The sequence below is a fragment of the Ixodes scapularis genome, unplaced genomic scaffold, assembly GCF_016920785.2.
Source record: "Ixodes scapularis isolate PalLabHiFi unplaced genomic scaffold, ASM1692078v2 PGA_scaffold7__128_contigs__length_106722199, whole genome shotgun sequence".
Lineage (NCBI taxonomy): Eukaryota > Metazoa > Arthropoda > Arachnida > Ixodida > Ixodidae > Ixodes > Ixodes scapularis.
The window spans coordinates 18,405,640-18,421,641 of record NW_024609882.1 but is presented as its reverse complement, the minus strand read 5'-3'; the positions used below and the strand labels follow the sequence as shown (position 1 = coordinate 18,421,641).

The window sequence follows — 16,002 nt, the reverse complement described above, 5'->3', positions numbered from 1 at the left end:
CCTTTCAGAACACGCTTTTCTTCCGTGTGTATCGTCGATTCCCAAAGGTGAGTTTTGACCGGTGTGGAATCATCTGTATTGCCGAAGCATGCATGACCGCATAAAGTACGCTAGCACGGCTTCAGGAAGTCCATCCTGTAATAAAACCGTCGACTTTGGAGAAACACATCTTGTGCGTTTTACTCTTTCCGCGTACTGTATCTTAGTAACACTGCAGGGCGTTATTGAGATTTCAGAGTGGGTGTCGCAGGAATGAGCCCTTGTCATTGTCAAGAGACAGCGTCAACTTAACCTAGTCAGCTGTGAAGGAAAGGAGGGTCAGCATACGAGGAGTCACGTGACCGGACTCACCACCAGAGGTCGTCCCAGCGCCACAAGATGGCGGCGGCGAGCGCAAGGACCGCCATCACGGTCGTCGTCACACCGGTGGCCACCATCTTTAGACCATGGGCGCAGACACTCCGGCCACCCTTGCCAAGTTCCGATCTTTTTTCGTCTGCGTGTGCTTGTCGTCTTTGCGATCCGTCGTCTGTTTTGTCCCCTGCCTGTCGGACGCGGCAGTGCTACCCCGAGCCTCACGAGCGTTTCAAAATAGAAGGATGCCTGGCTGGCGTACCTACATTTGAACGCAAGCTCTGAAGATCTGTGAACGAACAAGCGCTCACGGTCGTGGCGCGTTCCGCCTATGATACATATTACTTTTTTTCTTTTTCTTATTTTTTCGTCTCGGAATCATCTCGGCACTTGGGTCATCGACGCCGCAGTCACTGCCAGTCTGAGGAACGCTAAACGTGGCGAGCAACGGTCTGCGGCCAAGAGGAAGTTTTTCACGCATCGTAGCGTTATCGGAGTTATCCGTACGACCTACTGAAAACTCCCTAATAAAGATTGCAGGGTTATCCGATAATAACGCCGAAAACCTAATCACAAGGCAAGACGCCTGATGTTAATGAGCCACGTCTTGTGATTCTATAGTATCATTAGTATGGCGCAAGACAGCACCGATTCACCGATGTTGGAGAACAAAAAGAGGCAGTAGACGGCAAGCACCATGAGAGCTCATCCAGCTTGAACCAGATGCAAAAACTCTTTGGGCAGTTCACAGATTTCCAGTTGACAGTGCTATCGACAGAGCTTGCTCGGGGCATATGCGAGCGTATGCAAAATCAAAAGGACGCGTCTGGCGTCGTATTGAGTACAGCCGTTTCTCGCTGCTCCTTAAAACCCGGCAGGCGGCGTCTTTTACGGCTCACGCTTGCTGCGGTCAGCGTACGGTCAGAGGCTACTGGTCAGAGCGTAGGGAACAGCTGGACGGACGTTGGGGCGTGTGGCTCGGACTCCGAGCGACGACCCTTTTACATACAGTTTTGATTTACAGCTTACAGGTCGTTAGTCTGGTGGCGCGTCTGCACGCCTTGCCTATATATTGCTCCGTTCGTGGGTAGACCCGTGGGGCTCCAAATTTCCCGATGGTTTGTGTTTTTGTGGGTTTTTTTTTTTTGTGTACCCGTGTTTCTACGTTGTACGGGGTGCCTACTTAAAGAAACAGCGATGATTGGTAGCTGCAAGTCTTTTCACGTAGCATCTGTTACATTGACTTGTGACATATGGCAGCTTGGTTTGTGAGCCGTATGCGTGAACGCATTTTGATTCCCTAATACATAGTGTTCGTGTGATTGGTAGCTGAAAGTCTTTTCACATAGCATCTGTTACATTGACTTGTGACAAATGGCAGCTTGGTTTGTGGGCCGTATGCGTGAACTCATTTTGATTCCCTAATACATATTGTTCGTGAAGCTTTGTGCGTCGAAACAGTACGAAGGAGGCATGACACGTTAGTTTCCGCGTTTTCGGAGTTTATTTTGCCTGAATTCGAAGGATATTCTTGCGAGGTTATTTTGCCCAGAAAGTCTTGATCTTGTAAAGGGTGTCTATGCCTCACTTTTCGAAGTTCTAATTTTTTAATGAAGTACCCATCTTGACCGTACTTAGCGATTATATTGTGTATATCTCCGAGACTTCAGAAATAAAAGTAACGTTCGGCAGAAAAACTGAAATGTGAAGGAAACACGCGCTTTTAGGACATCTATTGATCGCGAAACTTTGTTGCGCCATTTCAAGGATTATTACTTCGAAATAAAGGTGTTGTTTTAAGTGATCGCTAACTAGAGTGGACATACACTTCACCTCTTTCGCCTATATCGCTCGCACCTCTCTCACCTTCTCTCCCAGCCTCGCCCCAATGGATAAGGTTTATTTTGGAATATTTGTATTTTCATTCTGAAATGAACATAATCCTCCCAATAATTTGATTACAACCACGCACCGGTCATCGCGCAGAGCCATGTCTTCGTCTCGCAACCCCTTTTTTTCCCTTCTGTACTACACGGACTTCACCCACAGTCTGTGAAAAGAGGAACATAAAAAGGATCATCTTCCTCGTGAAATTGGAGGTGACATGTTAGCGTTCAAAGAGCTGTTTTTTTGTCTCCCCCGCGATATTGCGTTTTGATTTTGTATGTCGCCATTTTAAAGTCCATTCTCAACTTCCGCGTTGAAACTAATAAAACGTTGTACATATAGCATGTCTTAAGAATCCGAAGGGAGTATGAAAAAAAAAAAAAAGAAGATCACCCTTGAGTTTTTTTACTGATCAACTTAGTTTTACTCAAAACTTAAAAAAAGCTCGTATTTTGTATGTAACCAAGGTCTGTCAATTTGGGCGAGTCTTGCTACTTCGGAGTTCTATACCATGTATTTACTCGAGTCATAGACCCGCTGTTTATAAACAAAGCTTGCGAGTCCACCTTTCTCTGGAGCATACGGGTATCCAATTATCGCGCTCGACAGAAGCAGCCCAGCGACGTACGGGGCAGAGATAGTGTCTTCCCGCACACATGCCATCTGCGCAGATTGCGTTTTCACGGAGAATCATTTTCTCGACCTCGTTCATTTGCGTATACGTTTATGTACAACGCGATGATTGGCTGCGCTTTGTGGGAAAGGAGACGCATGGCACTTGCTCATAAACAGTGCGTCTATTAGTGGACTAAATACATCGATTGATAGATGTAGGGCAGAGCTTCGAGGGAAATGACTGTTCTCGATCCAATCGTTGCTTTTGAGAGCGGTGTCGAGCTGTGTGCAAACTTGCAGCTCCATGGCCTTCTGTAAAGCCTTTCCTGAGCTAAAAGGGAACGATCATTTCCCCCGATTACCATGTGCATCATCAGGCCGTATTTTGTTTTGGTGCTGCAACGAGGGTTTAGAGAGGGGAGCACGAGTATTCTCGAGGGTGTATTTCGCTCAACGCAGATCGTTTCAGCGCTTATGAGCGAGGGACTCAAGACCTGCTCTTTGTTTTCCCTGACACTTTTTCTGCTTCCAGGGAATTGTTACTTGCGCGAGAAGCAAAAAGCCCGTTACGCCTCCCGTACCGACCAGGTTTCGTTTTGAGGACGTCGATGCTACGAGGGGCGTCCCAAAAATTATCGACCTGATATAGAAGGATTGCGAGCACAGGGACGAAACTTTAATGTAGCACATGGGCACTTTTTAAGATCTGCGACACCAAAAATCGGCGCATGCGCGCAAGATGACTCTCCTGTGGCGGCCGTCAACAGGTGGCTATCCGCACAGCCGAGCTTGAACAGAGAAAGTGAAGACACGTTCGGTGATTGGATATATTTGTCTCGGAAGGACTTAACTACGGCAAACGCCCATAAAGGCACGATTGCGACGTACGGACAGGATGCCCCATCCTACAGCGATGTAAGGAATAGGGAGTTCTCGAAATTCAATCGAGTATGGAAGTGTGATGTATCTACCGGCACACGGCCGGCGGGCAAGTCTGCGAGCGCTGCGCACGAGCGCGTGGGTTTGTCTCGAGAGCTGGCTGCGCTCTCGTGAGACATATAAAAAACAATCTCAACCGTTTCGGATGCTTCGAATGACTGTCTCGTCATTACCCCAGCTAAGGTCGTATGCCTAGCTAAGGTTATTCTACACTGGCGACGAGGTAGTGAATGAACGAACACGCATCTTCGGACGTCTCCACGATGCCAGCTACCCAAGGTAAGCTGGAAGAATTCGACGGCGCCGGGTGGTCATCGTGGGCAGAACGACTGAACTTCTACTTTGAAGCGAATGGGGTAACTGTCGTTACGAAGAAGAGGGCACTTCTCCTCACCTTGTGCGGCGCCAAGACCTATGAAACGGTGCGAGCATTGGTGGCACCTAAGAAGCCTGGCGAAGTGGCATACGACGACATAATGAGCATGCTGCATACCCATTTCGACCCGCAGCCGTCCGAGCTCTTCAGCAGAAGCAAGTTTCAGCGGAGAGACCAGGAGACAGGCGAGTCCATCAGCGATTATGTTGCGGCACTAAGGAAGCTCGCCGTCGATTGCAACTTTGGAGTTCCGACGACCGCAACAGCCAGCACCAGCGCCAGCACCAGCACCAGTGCGAGCGGCGATGAGCCGGTCACCGCATCGTCCACAACAATGCTACCACTGGGGGTGATGCTACGGGATAGGTTCGTATGTGGGATTGCGGACGAACACCTTCAGCAAAGACTATTTGCAGAGCCGGACCTAACATTCCAGAAGGCGTATGATTTCGCATTGAGAGCAGAGAGTGCTGCAAGACAGCAAAAAGACGTCAAAGCTCAAAAGACCACCATTAACGCCGTAACCAAAAGTCAAAAATCAACAGTACGTGAAAACCGGAACCTAGGCGAGCAAAAGAAACAGGACTTCGCATCAAGTGAACAACGATGCCATCGCTGTCACGAACAACACGTCGCAGCTACATGCAGATTCCGCACGGCACGCTGCAATTTTTGCCGAAGGACCGGACACATTGAAAGGGCGTGTTACCAGAAGACTGAAACAAATCAACGGCGGCGATCAACACACGCGGTTAGTCATGATGAGTCGGCACCTTCGAGTGATGACGAGGATAACCAAAACTTATACGAGCTGAACAGCGTAAATTATACCACGTCGGTGAAGAAGTTTATGGTCTCACTCAAAGTCGAAGGACGACCCATGGAGTTCGAAGTGGACACCGGAGCTGCGTGTTCCATCATCAGTGAAGACACATACAGGAACACCTGGCCTAAGAATGCCTTTTCACTGAACAAAGAACATATCACGCTCCGACCATGGGCAGGAAAACAACTACAAGTTCTCGGGTCGGCAGAAGTGCGCGTCCGACACAAGTCAAAAGACTATCTGCTCCCGCTAATCGTGGCCTCAGGTTCGGGCTGCAATCTGCTTGGGAGAAACTGGTTCCCGGCACTCAATATCGGAGTCAGCGGGATATACCAGCTTGAACGGGGCAAGACCCTTCATGACGTGTTACTGACACACGAGGAAGTTTTTGATTTAGAGATAAACGGGCACAAGGGCCACGCGGTACATCTGGAGCTGAAGGAAGATGCGACACCGCGCTTTTTAAAGGCTCGACCGGTTCCTTTCGCAATGCGAACCGCAGTGGAGGCAGAACTGCGGATGCTCCAAAACCAAGGCATAATCGAGCCGACGCTGCACTCCGACTGGGCAACACCGGTGGTGATCGTACGAAAGAAGGACGGCACTATACGGATGTGTGGAGACTATAGAAGCACGGTGAACGCGGCTGCAAAACCAACGGTGTATCCAATGCCAACGGTAACGGACCTTCTGGCAAGTGTGCAGGGAGGCACCATATTTTCGACGCTGGATCTCACTCAGGCATATCAACAGCTGCACGTGACAGCAGAGACAGCAGATGTGCTCACCATTAACACTATCAAGGGACTATACAGGGTTAAACGAATGCCCTTTGGAATTTCGGCTGCACCAGCGATTTTCCAACGCTACATGGAGACAATCCTGGCAGGACTACCCGGCGTGGGAGTCTACCTGGATGATGTTATTATCAGCGGAACCACAAAAACAGAGCACCTTGAGCGTCTCGAGGCAGTTTTGAGCAGGTTGGTGAACGCCGGGCTTCGCTTAAAAAGGTCAAAGTGCCATTTCGGTGTCGAAGAAGTGAAGTTTCTGGGACATAAGATAAATGCAACGGGAGTACACACAACAGAAGAAAAACTGAGAGCAATCAAAGAGATGCCGGAACCGACCAGCCGGGCCATGCTTCAGTCTTTTCTGGGACTCCTGGCATTTTATGACCGCTTCATTCAGAACCGAGCATCAATAGCCAAGGTGCTGTACATGCTACTTGAGAAAGACGCTCCATGGCAGTGGGGTGCACGTCATCAGCAGGCGTTTCTGCAACTGAAAGAAGCCATCGCGGAACGTACAGTTCTAGCTCATTATGACGACAATAAGCCGCTGGTATTGTCGTGTGACGCATCACCATACGGCATCGGTGCGGTACTGGCGCACCTAGACAAAGAAGGAAACGAGTCTCCCGTAGCTTTCATTTCTAGAACATTGGGAAAGGCCGAGGAAAACTACTCCCAGTTGGACAAGGAGGGTTTAGCTATAGTTTACGCTACAAGCAGGTTCCACCGCTACATTTCCGGTCGACATGTTACCATCACAACGGATCATCAACCACTACTGGGAATTCTAGGTCCACAAAGTCCGGTTCCGCCCATTCTTTCGCCACGCATGAAAAGGTGGTGCGTTAAGCTCACGGCCTATAACTACGATCTTGTCTACCGACCAGGAAAACGGAATCAGAATGCAGACGCTTTGAGCAGACTACCTTTACCGGCAAGCGTCGACGAGCCACAGCCTCCCGGAGATGTGCTCATGCTGGAAGCGTTGACCAGGCCACCGATTACTGTCGAGAAACTAGCAGACAAGACAAAAGAAGACGCTACTCTTTCCCGTGTGTACGACGCAGTTCAGAGTGGAAATTTCAGGAACCTTAAGGAAGACATCTTTCAAACATTCAGGAACAAGCACACTGAACTAGCGACACAGCGAGGATGTTTGATATGGGGATCACGTGTGGTGATACCAGCGTCTCTGCGGCCTGAGTCCTTGACTCTTGTACACTCAGGACATCGTGGAATCGTGGCCATGAAAGCCTGTGCCAGAAGTTACATGTGGTGGCCAGGAATTGACAAAGATATTGAATTATGTGTGGCGGAATGTGCCCATTGTCAAACAAACCAGAAAACCAGGATAAAAGTACCGATGACAAAATGGGAACGACCATCAACAGCCTGGGATACACTTCACATGGACTTTGCGGGTCCAGTGGAAGGGAAAGTATTTCTGGTCGTTGTAGACGCATACACCAAGTGGCTGGAGGTGCGAGTAGTTAGCAGCATGGCATCAAGCGCTGTAATCAAGGAGCTGCGGGGATTATTCGCCACATTTGGAGTGCCAAAGAAGGTTTGTTCAGACAATGGGGCTGCGTTCATCTCAGAAGAAATTGCGACGTTTTACCGCATGAACAACATCATCGCAGTCACGAGCGCACCTTACCACCCGGCAACCAACGGGCAGGCTGAGCGGATGGTACAGGAGCTCAAACAAGCTGTAGCTAAAAAAGGAAGGGAAGACCTGTCGTGCGTGTTGTCACGTTTTCTATTCAAGCAACACACGACAGTGCACGCAACAACGGGCAAGACTCCTGCGTGGATGATGTACGGCCGAGAATTGCCTTCTGCACTGGATCGACTCAAGTCATCCCTCTTCAAGCAGTTGCCTGAAGAAAACAGCGATATCCAGAAATTTACTCGTGGACAACCCGTGTGGATTCGACAGTTCCCGAACGAGCGAAAGTGGATGCCGGGGTCCATCGCACGCCGCGCCGGACCACGATCCTGGATGGTTGACACAGAGCGGGGTCAAGTCAGACGACATCTAAACCATATTCGACATCGCGCTCCGAATTCGAGCTGCTGGGAGACACAGCCGCCACCACCAGTTTGGGACATGTGCTTACACGATCGCCGGGGCACACATTCGGGCGCGAATGGTCCAGAACAAACAACTAAACAGCACAGCACAGACGACGACGTTCGCCCATTACCAACAGTGGGATCTGCCTTGTCAACCGCGACGCGGGTGAGCTCCCGGGCGCGTCGACCACCGGACAGATACGGTGCCCACGTCTAAGGAGGAAGGGGTGTGATGTATCTACCGGCACACGGCCGGCGGGCAAGTCTGCGAGCGCTGCGCACGAGCGCGTGGGTTTGTCTCGAGAGCTGGCTGCGCTCTCGTGAGACATATAAAAAACAATCTCAACCGTTTCGGATGCTTCGAATGACTGTCTCGTCATTACCCCAGCTAAGGTCGTATGCCTAGCTAAGGTTATTCTACAGGAAGAACCTCGAATGTGAGCTGACCTGCGGAAGGCTTCGCGCAAGTAAACATCGAGCGTGCGCACAATGAGGTAACGGCAGATTGTCGAGTAAACATCCTGACCATCGCGCAGGTCACAGGCATCTCCAAAAACCACAGTTCAGCGCACCATGACCCAACACCTTGACATGCACAAGTTCTCCGCCAGGTAGGTTCCAAGACTGCTCTCGTGTGACCTAACACGCGTCTGCTACACCAGGTCCAGGGACATCTCGAGCTGTTCAGGTAAGAGCCCACAGGCTCCCATGCCGGATTTGTGACTGTGGACGAAACCTGGGTCCACCACATTCAACCCGACAACAAAGCCCGTTCTAAATAGAGGAAACGCTCGTCCTCTCTACAGCCGAAGAAGGCTCGGTTTGTTCCATCGGCAGGGTGATGGTCACGGTTCTCTGGAATTCGGAGGGCGTGCTGCTCATCGATTACCTTCAGAAAGGACACATCATCACCGGGTGCTGTTACGCAACCCTGACTTATCGCTTGAGGGACGCCATCAAGGCCAAACGACGCGGTATTCTCCGGAAGGGGGTCCTGTTCCATTATAACAATGCGCCCCCCACCACGCTGCTGAGGCGATGGCTGCCATCTACTCCTGCGGCTGTTCTCTCGTCAACCAACCACCGTACTCGCAAGACCTCGCCTCATCGAACATTCATCTCTTTCCCCAGCTGAAAAATAAACTTTCGGGTGTTGGTTTTTCGGTCATTGATGCCGTGGTCCCCTTTTTAAAAGACCCAATTTCCGAAATTTTTTCCCCCAATGGGATCCAAGCAATGGAGCATCCTTAGGCGAAGTGTGCGGACCTCAAAGGGGGCTATGTCGAAAAGTAACATAAGTTCATTCACCTCTGTCGCCTCGTTCTGGATCAGGCCGATAACTTTTTGGACGCCCTTCCGTATACAGCCGCGCCAGTTTTATTTAACAGAGAAGATTTCATGTTTTAAAGTTTTGTTAGATAAAAAAAAAAGAAAAAAAAAACATTAAACGACCCTGGCAAACCTTAATTTCATATACATATGTTCCGTGAGGTTTAGCGACACACTAAAGCTATGTGAGAAATTCTCTCTAATTTATCTGACAAAAGGTTGTTTTTTTCGCGACAAGACATTTCATTATTTGACTTGGTATGTAGAATCGTAGCGGTTTTCCGTGGGTCACGGTGCTGAGACCTACGGTTGAGTTATCCGATACTACGATTGTTATTTTATTTACTTACTTTTGTTTGACATGTTGAGAGGTATTATTGGATAGACGGAAAGGTATTGGATTAACAAACGTATATGATCTGGGTGCCACGATCTTACTATTTACATCGATTGCTTTATTTCATAAGAAGGGTGCTCAGTGGGTTCTGGTAGTGACATCCTCCGTACGGTTCAGAATAATTATCTAAAAGTGATATTATGGTAAAAAAATTGGGTTGTGTGTGTGTTTATACAGCCTAGAACTTGGTCTGCCTCACAGGAGCGACGAGTCTCCCAGCTGTAGATGAGAAATTTAGCCAGTGCGGTACAGCCGCTAGCCTGGGGTCTTTAACGTGCATCACGCAGTAGTGATACACGACCGCACACGCCGGTACGATGCTCATCCAGATCGAAACGGGCAGGGGTGGGGCTCGAACCCAGGATCCCTAGGTTCTGCAGCGCGAGCTTTCGCTCCACGTGCTCCGAGCTGGTGTGCGCTAGACCACTCGGCCACCGATCCCCTGATATTATGTAACGATCATTATCACTGCGTGGTTACATTCCAAAGCGTCAGGCACACCAAAAAAAACGGCATCTTGTATACATGTTAGTCTCTTGCGCGACCAGCAGGCATCAAATCTGTATTCCCGAAATCGGCACAGAGAAACGACGAACCCGTCACATGCATCCCTGGCGTATTCTCCAATCCCAAACTAAGTTTAGACGTCAAAGAGTTTAGCCTGAGTTATTAAATCATATTGCATCACTAGAAATTGATATTCCTCCAGTGAACAAAGATGACGTGCCTAGAACTTCATAAAACTGGACGTTGTTTGCTTAATTCATGTTTTTTATTGTTGTTTTTCTTCAATCTTGTATTGTTGTCTGCCTTATTGGGGTATTGAAGACTTGTCAAGCAGGATAAAAGTACCTTTTTTTTTTTCTCGGCATAAATAAACAATGTTTCAATGTAGCAGTAATGAGTACGAAAAAAGACAGGAACTTATATATTAATAATTGATATAACGACAGAAATGGATCGCCTCTGGGTAAAAACCAGCGAAGTGTAAAGACCCGTTTTAAACACGGCACTCTCGATCACCAATAAAACCCAAGATGCCGTCTTTGAAGGCTCCGTTAGTTTCCTCATATAACCGGGAATTCCCTCGACCGACGAGTTTCTAAAGGTGGCTCGAACCCCCCCCCCCCCCCCCCCCCTTTCCCTTTCCCTTCCCGTACAAAACGACCAGGTGAAATAACAGGGACCCACGGATTCGAGGACATGGCAAGCCCTCAAGGGCGCAGGAAGAAGACCACGTGACCGAACCCCGACCGGTCGCTCGCTCCCAAACGAGGAGACTCACCCATTCAGAAGCCAGTGGAGTTCCCAGAGCGCGAACATTCCGCCGTGAGATGGAAATAAAGGGTGCTGTGAAGATGCGGAGCCGAGGACTCGGGCAACGTGCTACTCCGGATTGCGTCTCTTTCCCTCTCTCTCGAAGCCCGAGGTTTCCTCCTCTCCTGGAGGTTTGGACACCACCCTGTGCGCATGCCCGTAGGCGCCCTTCGATTTTGCGCGTTTAAGGTACGGGTTCCGGCTGGCGACGGTCACTGCGGTCGCCGCCGACGAGAAAATAGAGAAATTATTTGTCGTCGATTGCTCGTTGTTTTTGTTTTGCTTTTTCGCAGCAGACAATGACGTTATGTCTGCATGTATAAAAACTAAAACACGCGAGCGAAAAAGAAAATAAAAAGAAAGTGGCACGAAGTTTTGAACATGCGAAAGTAATTCGACGCTCATTTTGGAAAACAACGATGGTATATTTTATCGGTCATAAACATCGAATATTGTTTCCTTAGAACCATGTTTTGAAATTATATGGAAAAAAAAATTATTGGCATGGAAAGATTTTTTGCCTTTGGGTTTTTTGGGTTTTTTTCGCGCCTTTACGCGTGAGACCCAAGGTGAAGTGGCGGGGGCCTAACATCTTGAGTTCCACCAGCACGGCCCGAGACCGCCACAATGTGTAGTTCAATGTGTTCTAAAACTCGTTATATCTGTCGTGTACTGGGTTCACTTAGTCAAGCGTTAGGATTGTTATTTTGGCATTAACATGCGAATGGACGGGGTCATTAGTGTCTCCGACCATGGAATAAAATTAGAATCCGTGCACAAAACGATTTTGCGCCAAAAAAAAAACAAAAAAACCTCCGTGACTTTTTTTTTTTTTTAACAACGTCACATCTACGTCATCTGTAGTGCTGAAAGGAGGATGGTAGGGCGTCTCGTTTGCCCGTTTTCTTAGTTCTCGTAGACAGACTCGAAGATATTCGAAGACGCGCGAGCAGCTGCTGCCATCTTGTGTTTTTGCGGTGGACTCCTAATTGAGCTGCTCTTTTTCCAGCACCGCTCCCGACAACTTGCGCAGGCTCGCAACAGAGTGATGACGTACCCGATATAACCAGGGCCGCGATAAATGTTTTAATAACTATAGACCTTACCATCGCTTATCGCCCGGACGAAAAATGCTAAGTCACTGAGCTGTGGACGCATGCGTAGCGACTGATCTAGCGCACAGCAGAGCAACAGCGCATGCTCAGAAGGCGTTCCACAGCCCAGCAGACAAATATGGCAGCACGCAGAAGGCGATTTTTGGAAAGGTCTATAGACACACCTAGAGTCACTAAATACGCTACGTTTTAGAGTAACGACACACCAGCCATCTTGTGCCTAAAATCATGGGGGAGTGCGCCAGTTATCTGGAGCTTTACCTGAAATCGCAGCAAATGCTTTGCCGTCCTCCAGATGCGTTAAAATGGTTCGCGACAGAGGAAAACGACATATCATCTGAGTTTCCGAACACCGCATCTAAAGTTGAGGAAGTCGCATCTATGAATTTTGGCGATTGACAGTTGCGTCTGCTCTGCACTCAGCACCAAGATGGCGGCGCCTACTAGCAGATCGGGGAACGGAGTTCCACCCCCAACTCCCAAAGGGACACGCCGCGAATTACAACCGCCAAGGTCGGGACGCGCTACCGAAATCATCGCTGAGGCATAATTGTATAAAAGTAATATTAATTGTGCCCTAAAACCTTGCAAACTAAAGATTTTAGAAAACATTTCGCGCCCTCGGTTTTGCACTAAACTCCATCAAATTTGATACAAAAAGAGTATTTTCCGTTTGTTTTTACGCAAAAACATGCTTTCTGAAAGCTCAATGTGACCACAGTACAGACAAATGATAAAGAGTGGCGCTGTTGTCGTATTTAGCTCAATCTCGGTGGACGCCAGCGGCCCAGGTTTCGATGGCGAGGTTCCCAACTGATGATTCTAGTAACGTTGGCCGATTCTCTAAGCGTAGTTCATTTAGTGGCTCTAGACATACCTAAAAGTCGGCTCAGTCGCACTACTGGTGTTCGCCTGCAGGCTTGTTGACAGAATAGACCGATCTCACCAGCCAGTTTGACTACGCCACCGCTGCCGCAATGCATCCAGGGAACTTTAGTCTTTGGGCACGTGCGACTATCTCTATGGAGCTCTGTGTGTGTAGAGTAGGAGACGGCACGAACCATCTCGTGCACTGCTTTCGGCCTCCTGTGAACTAAAGTTATGGCGGCGTCACGCATGCGTCGAACGTTTAGTGACATCGGCCTATTATCTGCAAACAGACGCCTCGAGCATTTCCGAAGTACGTTTGCTTCACACCCTTGTGTGCTTTGAACTCGTCTGCAGACAGTTCTCGTATGACCAATGTGAAACGGTCGTCGTACGAGAAAGAGACGTGCTCTTGTATGATGTGTTATCAGTTTTAAAGCGGCTCAGGTGAGCAGCCCATACATGGTGGTTCATTGGAAACATTCGATGGAAAGAGATGTTTCGTTGGTTGTTCATTCATATATTCTTTCGTTCAGTGATACTACAGCCCCAATGGCTATTACAGGAGTGGATAATACAAGAAAAAAGAACAGATACAAGTAACCAGTGTGTGTTACAGGTATATAAACAAATATGAGTAAACTAAACAGTAAAGTATGACAAGGACGCTTCAAGATCTAGCGAGCTAATAAAGCAAAAAGGACAACACAGAAAGATACATGTGGTAAAGGATTTGGTGCAAAAACAGGTACACGTGGAAGAGAAAACTGTATATTATGACCTTTAATGAGTGACGTAAACTATAGTTTTCTACACTTTCCAGAAAGGCACTTAGCGATGTTGATGAAACAACAGCATCGGGTAGCATATTCCATTTCCTGATTGATCGGCGGAAGTAACTGAATTTAAAACAATTGTTTCTTTCTGATGGACTACGAATGAACATGCTGTGCCGATGCTTGAGGATTCTTGGCAGCGAGATGATTTGGTGGCGCCTTCCTGTGGTTCCCTCTCGTGACGTCATTACCCTGCGAACAACATGTTCGATGGTGTTTGTAATGAGCACGGTGGAAGCTTGAAATTATTGCGCTCTCAAACCAACACTGCCAACAGCGTCAAAATTGAAGCTCTTACATTACTCTTATTTCCGTCGATGAGAAATTCTTTGCTGAGGTCATAGTCATCATCCGGCCAATCTTGGAAGGCCGATGAAAGCGAAGCTTTCGATCGCTCACGTCGCCAATAAAGGCCGTCCGATTTGTTAATTTTTATTGCATTTATGAATCACTTGGGACATAAATTTCAATCTGCCAAACTTTGTTCTTAATTCCAATGTTTGAAGATGTCTGAGCTCACAAAGTTTTGTGGGCGAACTGTTGAAGCTGTATATTTATTATAAATAAACCTAGATACAGATCGCTGGGTCCTTTCTAAATTAAGGGGTTGGTTATTGTATAAGGGTCCGATCCAATTTCAGCATAATCTATAATGGGTCTCGAACGTCCTATAAAGCCAAGCTTCTTATTTCCGGGGTCGCACTGGCCAGGTCTCGACTGACGCACCGCAGTGTTTAATTGTCTGTAGAGCACACGATCAATATGGGTAGTCCAACAGAGGTCAGGAGTAAATAACAGACCTAGATACTTATATGTTCGTTTGCTCTTGAAAGCCCGACACCGTCAACGCTATATATAGTTTTTTCTAGATATTGACATAAAAACTGTTTTTTTTTTTTTTCGGATTTAGCATCATTTACTACTTATCGCACAAGCTTTTTTTTTATATAGATTGCAGTTGAATTTGTTCTGGTCATCTCTACTTTCTATTTTGTTATAGTATATTACACAGTAATCTGCAAAAAAGCGTAATCGAAACAGTAATATCGTAGTGCAGATCAAAAATTAGAAACAATTAAGATGGGGGCATAAAGCACTAGCCTGGGGAACCCCTGAAGTTATTGATGAGAGACAAGACATACACCCTTTAATTTCAAGGAACTCTTTCCGAGAAGAAAGATAAGATTAAAACCACCTTGTGATGTCCGAGTTTTTTTTAATTTTAATTTTAATGGCGTTAGTTTTGAGTAATCATTTAGTTATACTTTAGTAATAATCTATCGTGGCAGTACCTTTTCTGCTATAAAGTGGACACAACCGACCCGTGTGGCAGCATGATGACAACTGAGGTTTATTGCCAGAAAAGGAAGGCTTGAATAAAGAAGAAGAAAACAGACATGGAAAGAAACACCGACACGTGCGAGCGGTGCTGGCCTTGCTCGTGCCATCACGTCGCTGTCAGTAATTACTCTGTTGCTGTATCGTCACTTCCCAACACTCCTTTCCCCCTATAACAAAGGCGAACAGGTGGACGTCGATCTCGACGTGATCTTCTTGCTGCTGGTTCGAGTGAATCTCGACTTTCTTGCTCAGAGGTGACGACCGGTTGTGGTTGTTGGGGTGTCGGGAACGCTGTGGCAGCATCAGTTGTCACGTCCACCTGGGGTATCCGTGTCTGGACTTCTGAGTTGCTATCGCGGGGACGAACTTGGTCTGCATGGCGGCATCGCTGACCCCTGGCGAACTGATTTGTACCAAACGATGACCACTGGTTGTTTCTACTGTGCCGGGAAGCCACTTGTCTCCGGGACTGTGGTTCTTGAACCACACTGTCTGTCCAGGAGTAAAGGGGTTAGTTATGTCATCCTGAGTGTTTGGTAACGTCACGGGTAGTAGAGTGTCAATTTGTGAACGAATGGTGTAGCCCATTAATCTTTGCGATGGTGTCTTCCCGTCTTTTCCGGGCGTTCTGCGGTAGCTGCGTAAGAACCGTGCTATCCTTGTATGCATGTTGCCCTCTTTCAACTTCTTGAGACCCTCTTTCACGGTTCTCACTGCTCGCTCAGCCAAACCATTCGACTGGAGAAAATAAGGAGCCGTGCGCATGTGCTGGATTTTGTTGCGCAAACAAAAGTCCTGAAGCTCGGCACTGACAAACTGAGGACCATTATCCGAAACTACGATCCGGGGCAGTCCGAAACGGGCAAAAATCGCGCGCAAGGCTTGTGTGGTAGACTCCGCTGTGGCCGTCTTTAATGACGCCACCTCAATCCA

The 16,002-nt window shown here is 48.0% G+C and overlaps 1 protein-coding gene across 1 annotated transcript; it reads left to right on the top strand.

The window, feature by feature from the left end:
• Positions 1-7,349: 7,349 nt before the first annotated feature.
• LOC121833267 (uncharacterized protein K02A2.6-like) lies at positions 7,350-8,084 on the top strand (the record flags this gene model as incomplete). Its single annotated transcript, XM_042286408.1, has 1 exon — positions 7,350-8,084. A coding segment is annotated over one exon (735 nt), but the record flags the coding sequence as incomplete, so codon positions are not given.
• Between the last annotated feature and the right edge of the window lie 7,918 nt (positions 8,085-16,002).